At 33.6% G+C, this 8,884-nt stretch overlaps 1 protein-coding gene across 3 annotated transcripts in view; it reads right to left on the reverse strand.

Moving 5' to 3' along the window:
* Positions 1-8,884, reverse strand: part of KAT6A (lysine acetyltransferase 6A) — a 158,951-nt gene that overhangs the window by 148,348 nt on the left and 1,719 nt on the right. For 2 of the 3 annotated variants that reach the window (XM_074209018.1, XM_074209016.1), the window contains exon 2: positions 7,208-8,149. In XM_074209018.1, the coding sequence (XP_074065119.1) occupies positions 7,208-7,807 (600 nt within the window). In that variant the 5' untranslated portion in view covers positions 7,808-8,149. Of the gene's footprint in view, positions 1-7,207; positions 8,150-8,415; positions 8,510-8,884 lie in introns of all 3 variants that reach the window. The other variant, XM_074209017.1, reaches the window with a different exon arrangement.

Consider the following 8,884-nt stretch of genomic DNA (forward strand, 5'->3'; position numbering starts at 1 on the left):
ACTATTCTGAACATATTTGATAAAACAAAAATTCAACATAACACCAAACAATCATTTTGCCAAGCTGCCAGCGAGAGAAAAACACACATCCCTCAATCCAAAAACAGCTACCACTCAGTCTCTTCTACTAGTCAATAGTGATAAAATATAAAAAAAGCAAATAAGTATACATAAGTATATTAGTCTTACCTAAGACATGCTTTTGTAATGGAGCATGAGAAACAAGTGTACTATAAATTTAATAATAAAATAGTCAGCTTTTAAAAACAACAAAAACCCTACCAATTTCTTCAGGATTCACAATCCTCAGTATTCTTAATTGTTAATATGTTAAAGGTCAAATATCACTCTAACAAACATCAAAATCAAAATAACTTATTTCAAGTAATAGTCAATACAACAAAATTATACTGCTTGGACAGTCTAGAGAAATCACTTAATGCCATGAATTATCTTTTTGCTAAAAATCAAATAGAAAACTAATCTAATTAATACTTTATTCAGTGATATCTGTCCTCATTTTTCTTACAAATTGAAAAACTAAGCAAAATCAAACTTTATTCCAAAGAATTCATCTAACTATCTTTACAATATGCCACAGTGAAAAGATTACTGGTTTTTAAGAGTCAGAAGATATGGTTTCAAATCCAGACTGATTCTAAGTAACTTTTGTAACATCAAATAATCTGAACTATGTGCCCCAATTTCTGAATCTACAGAGATAATACTTAGGAATAAGCACATCTTTGTAATAAACAAAATATTTTGTGTACGTTCTATAGAAATATAAACAAATTTTAAATCAAGCCTACCCAGGATGGGTGTGGTAGCTTTTGCCAATAATTCCTACCACTAAGAGAGATCAAGTCTGGTAGATCACTTGAATTCCAAGTTGCAAGTTGCAGAAGGGCTAAAGTACTCCTTTAGATCTGGCTCTCCTTCATTGGCCAACTATGGGTCTCAGGCTAAGCTGGCGCCCAGACTGGTTCAGAGTGAATTTAAACAGCAACGATTTCTGTTTCATTCAGAAATTCTTAAGTTCTTCCCCTCTATTTTTTTTCCCTAGACTATAAAAAAGAGGTTCCCAGCTTCTTTTTTTTTTTTCCTCACCTGTCAAAATCACGGAGATACCCTGAGAGTCTTACCCTTCCAAACTTCTTTTCTTCTTTTTTTGGAAGCAATAAATCTTGGTCTCTTTGCTTCATCTCTCTCTTACCTAACCTTAAGGATTGAATGAGGGTTTCTTCAGTCAAAAAAAAAAAACAAAAAAACAAGATTTCACACCACATCCAGTCATCTCTAGACACTCTGATCCATATCTGGCCATTGGACTGGGATGACTCCAGAGGAAAAGTGAAGTTGATGACTTTGTACAGCACCCCCCCTCTCTTAAATTCAATTCACTGTATGTCATGGCATCACCTCCCTGATATCTTCAAAAACCAAGATTAGATAGGGAGTCCTCAGTCTACTTCTCCCAAAAAGTCAAGTCCATCCAGTACTCCATAATATAAAAGGCAACAAAGTGAACTTTTATGATCAAAAGGACTATTCTAAAAAAAGTAGCTAATTAATCATTTCTCAGTAGCACAAGGAGTTAATTATTTTTTATCCTTCTAGTTGATCATTTTTATTTTGTTCTTCAAAAACAGAGAAAAAACATTCTATATGATATTTGCTCAAGTAGGACTATAGAAAGACTTTATTTAACAACTAAAGTCACAAAATCTGTCTCACCTTTGTACTAAAGCAAAGATGCATTTTGACTGCTTTATTATACATAGTACCATGGAAATATATTTAGAATTTTTAAATATTTTAAAACTTTAGAGAAATCATATTCATGGAAATTTCTTAAAATCAATCCAAAATAGACAATACAAGACTAGCCCTAAAACTAAAGGATTTGGCATCAGGAGGGCAATGCCTTGACAAGCATGAACTGGATTTTAGGAATGCCTTGTAGGGCAGCTAGGTGATGTGGTGAATAGAGCTGACTCTGGAGTCAAGAGGATCTAAGTTCAAATCCAGTCTCAGATACCTAACACCTACTAGCTATGTGACCTTGAGCAAGTCACTTAACTATGATTGCACTCTCATCCAGGGACATCTCCTAATTGTCCTGATCTGTATCTGGCCACTGGGTCCAGATGGCTCAGGAGGAGAAAAGTGAGGCTGGTAACTTAGCACTGCTCTCCTTCACTCAAATCCAATTCACTTGCATGTCAAATCATCACCTCCCTGATGTCAGGTCTTCTTTGAGAATGAAGGACAGATAACAACAAAAGATTTGGCTGGTTTAGGTGGAGAAAAAATATTAAAACACAAGGTAGGGGCAGCTAGGTGGCGCAGTGGATAGAGCACTAGCCCCAGAGTCAGGAATTACCTAGCTGTGTGACCTTGGGCAAGTAACTTAACCCCACTGCCTTGCAAAAACCAAAAAAAAAAAAAACACAAGGTAATCAACTGCCTATAAGAAAGCCAAATCAAATAAATATATAGCATTTGCAGTTTTGTGCCTCTTTCAAGACATGTTTTAAATTTATAAGCATTTTCTATTAATGATATAAATATTTTCTATTAATAAGACCAAGGAGCATTTGGGCATATAGAAAAGATTTGGAGCTGATTTAGTCCAATTCCTCTTTTGAAGATAAACTAAAACTCAGAAATGGTAAGTATAAAGGCAGCACAGCGAAAGAGATAGAGCACTAGATAAATATATATATATATATATATATATATACATAGAAGACTTGGGTTAAAAGCCTGGTTTCCAAAACTCAAAATAACTTTGTCATCATGGATGGGCAAGTGATTTAACTTCTTTAAGCTTCATAAGAATTACAAGATTAAAGTACTTGTAAAAATATTTGAATTGAGATGCCAAAGTTTGCACAGGTTAAGAGATTGAGCCAAAAGTAGAAACCAAGTCTGCTGACTTCAAATACAGTGCTCTTTCCAGTACCAGACACAAAGTTTCACTCCCTGCCTCCTCCAGAAATAGTCAGCAATCTTATTTATAAAGTAAACTAGTTTTCTAAAAAACTTAGAAACAAATAAAAAAAATCATTTATCTTATTGTTTTTAAGACATATACATTAAAAACATATATTTTAGGAGAATGTACCTTTGTAGTAGAAGTTGAACTTGTTCAAGAAAAAGAAAACCAAATACAATCCTACAAGACAAAAAAAAAAATGGGCCTAAAATATAGATCCTTTTTACTAAAAATCATGCTTTCTGATCCCCCAATGGCAACTATTGTAAAAGTTGATGTGCAGAAATGAATTTCAAAGGTAGATGTTCAAACATAAGGTTTCATTAAGATAAAATATAACCCAGATTTTGAAATTTAATACAGGAAAAAGAAAAAGAAAGTACAAATGACTTATCAATCAACTTTGACTGCCAAAGGGATGTATTTATCAGTTTAGAAGTAAATTATAAGTTAATAATATCCTGTAGACAGTATTGCACAGGGGCAGCTAGGTGGTTAGTGGATAGAGCACCAGCCCTGGAATCAGGAGGACCTGAGTTCAAATCTGACCTCAGACACATTGCCAAGCTATGTGATCTTGGGCAAGTCACTTTACCCCACTGCCTTAAATTAAAAAAAAAGAATGAAAGATAGTATACAGAATAACTATTAACTTATTATGTTTTTATCATTCTTTTAAAATAGCTCAGAAATCTTATTCCTAAAATATATAAATTATTCTTAACTGTCAGACAAGTTCTTACTGTTTTTGAACATAATATTAAAGTCCTAAATTCCAAAAATGACTTCAAATAAGAAATTTTTCTGAACAATGAGATTTCAGGGAGAAAAATGTCATTCTGCTGGTCCAAGCATTTAGATTCAGTTGTACTCTCTATGTTAACCCAAATAGCTTAGTGCTTTCAAATTATTAGCAGAACTTTTAGAATATTACTGTTATATTATATATATATATACACATATCTATATGTGAAAAAACGAAGAGCATCTATACAGATTACCCTGCATTATTAGCAAGAAGACTTAACTGATTCTTGCATTTAACTTTATTATCCCATACTTTTATCTAGTTTACCTAAGGTACTTACTATTCCAGAAAAGGTAATGCTTTGTTTTAAACTCTAACCATTCCCCATTTATGCCTTTTTTTTTTCCACAACACAAAATAATTATCCAGAATCTACAGTTTGGGTTCTTAAGAGAATCTCAAACAGTTTTTTGTAAAACAGTTCTTCAAGGGGGAAGACAGGGGAAAAAAAAGGAGGAAAAAAAGATCTGTTGAGAAAGGAAGGACACACAGTCTCTACTTTGCATTATGGTTTAGAATTCAACTGTTCTTTGTCCTTAAGAAAATTTTATTCAAGAAATTCATTATCAAACTACCTTATCAAAGATATCTTCAATCTGAATTTCTTAGACTGTTAAGTTATTTTAGTGACTTACACAAATATATAAAAAACCTACTCAGGGGCAGCTAGGCGGTTCACTGGATAGAGCACTGGTCCTAGAGTCAGGAGTCCCTGAGTTCAAATCTGGTCTCAGACACTTGATAATTACCTAGTTCTGTGACCTTGGGCAAGTCACTTAACCCCATTCCTTGCCCCCCCCAAAAAAAATCTACTCAACTTTAAATTTTTTTCATGTCCAAATTCTGTCAACTAAGAATTTAATACTGTGTTTAAGTGATATTTAAAAATGCAATTATTTCTTACTCAACCATATGAAAATGAACCTACCTACCAAGTTAAAACTTTGCAAGGACAACAAAGTAATATCAGAAATATATCTCATATTTATATAGCACTTTTAAGATTTACAAAACAATTGCTTAGCAACAAACCAATGAGGTAGTAATACAAAAACTATCATTTCCATTTTACAACTGAATAAAGTCCAGCTCAGAAAAGTTAAGTGACATGCCAAAGGTTCTTCAGTCAACAAATAAAAGAGCAAGAAATCAAAGCCACTGATGCTCTAAAAAGCTCTCTTAGCAATACAATGATTTAAGAGGAAGGAGATGGCTAAAAAAAGGCACTCAAATCATATAAACCTATTTGATGGAACAATTCCCTTGAGTAGAGCACTCCGGATAATTCAATTCAATATACAATTGTTAAGAGTTTCCCACCATATAGAAGCAATGTATGAGGTGCTGAGGATACACAGACAAAATAAAAATGGCACAGTCCCTACCCTCAAAGACCATACAGTCTTTAATAATGAGTTTTTAAGACTATTCATTTCCCTGCCTGACAGTCCTGTTAGTTCCTAGAATTTGAGACTCAGTCATTATTATTTGGAAGTCTTGTCTTCAGCTGTGCATTTCCTTAAACAAGTTGCAAAAACAAATCTATTAAGAACTTTGATCCTATAAATAAATTTCTTGGTGTCTCAATTTTTTTCATCTGTGAAATACATAGAACAGGAAGTAGTGGAATGAGTAAAAAAAAAAAAAACCAACCTGGTTTCTAGTCTCAGTTTTGTTACTTGTTAGCTAAGAGACCCTTGGGTAAGAAATGGTTCATCTGGATCTCAGTTTCCTCAACTATAAAATGAAGTTGAATTAAATAATCTATAGTCTCTACTAGCTCTATGACATTTGGGTTCTAAAGACTCTCTCCTGTCCTAACATATAGGATAAATAACTCATTAATTTAATCTGCATAAGTACAGTTGTTTTTGTTACTAATGTTAACAAGTAGTAATAGACATCTACTGAAAGATAGAATGAAAAATTAACAAAGACAAACTACAAATTATTTCCACATATGGATCATTCAATGGTAATAGTAGTATTCAGGATTTTCTTCATCTAAATGTGTCTTCATTCTTCAAATTTGATCATGCTTCTTACAGATGAAAAGTTATTTCAATGAAATATGAAATTAAATATTTCAACTCTTGAATCTTTCTTATGTCAAATTCTTCAATTCTGAATTTTCACTACATACTCAACAAGTGTTCAAATGATATATAACTATAATACTATGAATGGGATACTTGACATTTTGATTTCTGATTCAACTAAATTGATTTCTGAGGCTAAAATCTGTAAAATAAAGAAAAATAATGGTGCCACTTCAAAGTGTATATGGGGAAGCGAACCCTAAATGTATTTTGAAAATTCTCTCAGAATTAAATAGACCTGCTAAAACAACTTCTGCTCAGATGTCTCAACAAACAATCTTTGGACTGTTTTTTTAAAAACCTGTACATGATGGGTCACAACACTTGGTATGAATTTAGGTTAAATTGCATATATTTAATACTTATTTAGTTTTTAACTTAATGAACCTAAATGGAATTCTACAACGTTTTAAGTAAAATGAAACTTTTTTAAACAAATCTGTGTTATGTGTGAATTCTAAAAGTAAATTTCAGTTTGTGGAATTAACAAATCTGGAAAATAAATGAAACATACATATAATTAAGGAAACAAATTCAAATCACCCCTACACTGTTATCCTTGAGATTTTCACAAATAGAATTTACCCAAAGAAGATATACTTTTATTTTATCCTAGTGTGAAATACAAAAAGTCTATCCTAAAAAAAATTATTTCCATTGCAACTCCAAATCACTAGGGTACTTAACTCTCTCATGTGCTACAAATCAACTAAACCAGAATTTTGAAAATACACTAATACAGTAATAGAGTTCATGATAAAGGGAACAAAACATTTACTAAGACTAACACGAAAACTGCAATATGACCAAAGGACAAAATTTCCTTAGATATTACTCTTTGCCATGAGTCAGGTCACAATTTCACTATAAACATGACCCTCAACACAAGTTTCAGATTTTGAATTCCTTCACTGTATCCAATGACTAGAAGTTCATCTTCCAGATCCAAACAGATTCACAGTACTATTTCTGCAAAGTTTTAAAGTTTATTTTCCTTTATGATAACAATCTAAATACCCAGAAAAATGTGCATTTTTAGGCAGAATCATTTTAGCATCATTACTCCCCAACTGATTCATGACAATGAAGTATTTCCAAATACCAGAAAAGAAATTATTATCTATTAATGATCCCACATAGAACTTACCCAAGGGAAACAAAACACATAACTGTTGGATAACTGCAAAAAGATCCCAAATTCCAATGTTACACAAAAATACACATGGCCAATGAACGATGTGCATTTGCATCCTCTTATTTTATTAGCTATAAAACAATGCTAATGCATATGACACTTACCTTATCCTTTTCATGAGGAAGGAGAGACACAGGAGGTAGACAGGAAAGAGACTCACAACTCTCTTTCCCATCCACATTGGCCGCTTTAGTGTTGAGCCGATAAAGAGGTCCATCTTTAAGTAGTCTGCCGTGGCCAACGGCACGTTTGACAGCCAATCGTAACTGCTGGTGAAAGACAGAGGCAGCACTGCCCCCAAACAATGCGGACACATCTTTCTGACCTTTCAAAAAACGTTCAATGTTCTTCAAGGTTGAACCACTGGACTCAGCCAAGCCTTCAATTGCCCGTTTGATAAGTTTATTCCAATCCACATTTTGTTTGCCATCCAACTTTCCATGGTTCCGAGGTTTTGGAAGTGCTATTCGCCCAGGATTATCAGGATCTTTGTAAGAATTGAGTCCTTTATTTGAGACTTTTAAAATTGTTCCATCTTTAACACTCAACTCCAATTGCTCTAAAACAGTTTTACGGTCCAAGCCATGGGATGAAGATACTGCATTGCATATCCTCTCTTCTGAAGGACGCTGTTTTTGCTTCTTTACTTTTTTGATCGCCTCCAAAATCCACTCCGTATACAGCGGGTTAGCGAGTTTTACCATGGTGAAGAATTCTGTATATCCATAGAGTCGTTATCCCTTATCCTGATGCTGAATATGTTTCACACCATGGAAAAAAAGATTCTCGGAGGCTGGGAACCAGTTAACCATAGCATACAGTTTTCTGGCCTGAATCCCTCCTCCTTTCACAAACAGGATCACTTTTCCGATTCTAATTTAAAAACCAAACCAATATAAGGTTTGAAATGTCTGCATACTTCCCAAGAGATTCCTGAAGAGCAGTGCAAAGACAGGTATTCCTCAAAAGGTATAAGAAATCATCAGATCATCTCAAAGCTCCTTTTGATGTCCAGACTCACATGAGAAAAAATGTGTACTTTACACCTGAAAGACAATCAAAATGTCAGTTTTCTAACAGCCTGCCAAAGAATGTACGAATATATGTAAACATACAGCTATCAAGTATCTAATAGCACCTATGTGCCTAGCACAATGTTGATACATTATAAGGGACAGAAGATGTTGAGAGTAAGAAAGTTCCAAATCAATCCTGTACACTAACAAAAAAAATAATAACAGTTGGAAAACAATCACTGAATTCAGTTTGGTGAGAGGTGCCAGCTATGCTATCTTCTACAACTCTTGCTCACCAGTCTGTGAATTGCAACTGAGCTGCTCCTTGATATCTTCCCCCAAGAAAACATTCGATACTTCAACAAATGGACAGATTTAGTGGAAAGAATCCTGCAATGAAATCAACAGTGAATCTTCCATCTCTCAAAAAATTCCAGAATTTTTAGACTGGTCATGTCACTTAACCAATGCAGAGTCAAACTTTAAAAAAACTTTTACTACTTTACACAAAAGAAGAAACAGGAAAGACATATACCAAGTTGGAATCTTGTTTCAAAGTAAAATACAATTGTGTGTCCTAAATGGAAGCAATAAAAACACTGACTACAATTCAGTTAAAATAATAAAAGCCAAAACAAAAAACCTTTTTAGTACTTCCAGATGCTCAAAACTTTACAAGCAATAAAAACTCAGAAACTATGAACTTGAACTGTCAAAAGGAAAACATTTTCACTCGGTCTGCAGGTAAAGTTCAGAGAAGATAAG

This window comes from Macrotis lagotis, chromosome 1, assembly GCF_037893015.1.
Source record: "Macrotis lagotis isolate mMagLag1 chromosome 1, bilby.v1.9.chrom.fasta, whole genome shotgun sequence".
In the NCBI taxonomy this organism is placed as follows: domain Eukaryota; kingdom Metazoa; phylum Chordata; class Mammalia; order Peramelemorphia; family Peramelidae; genus Macrotis; species Macrotis lagotis.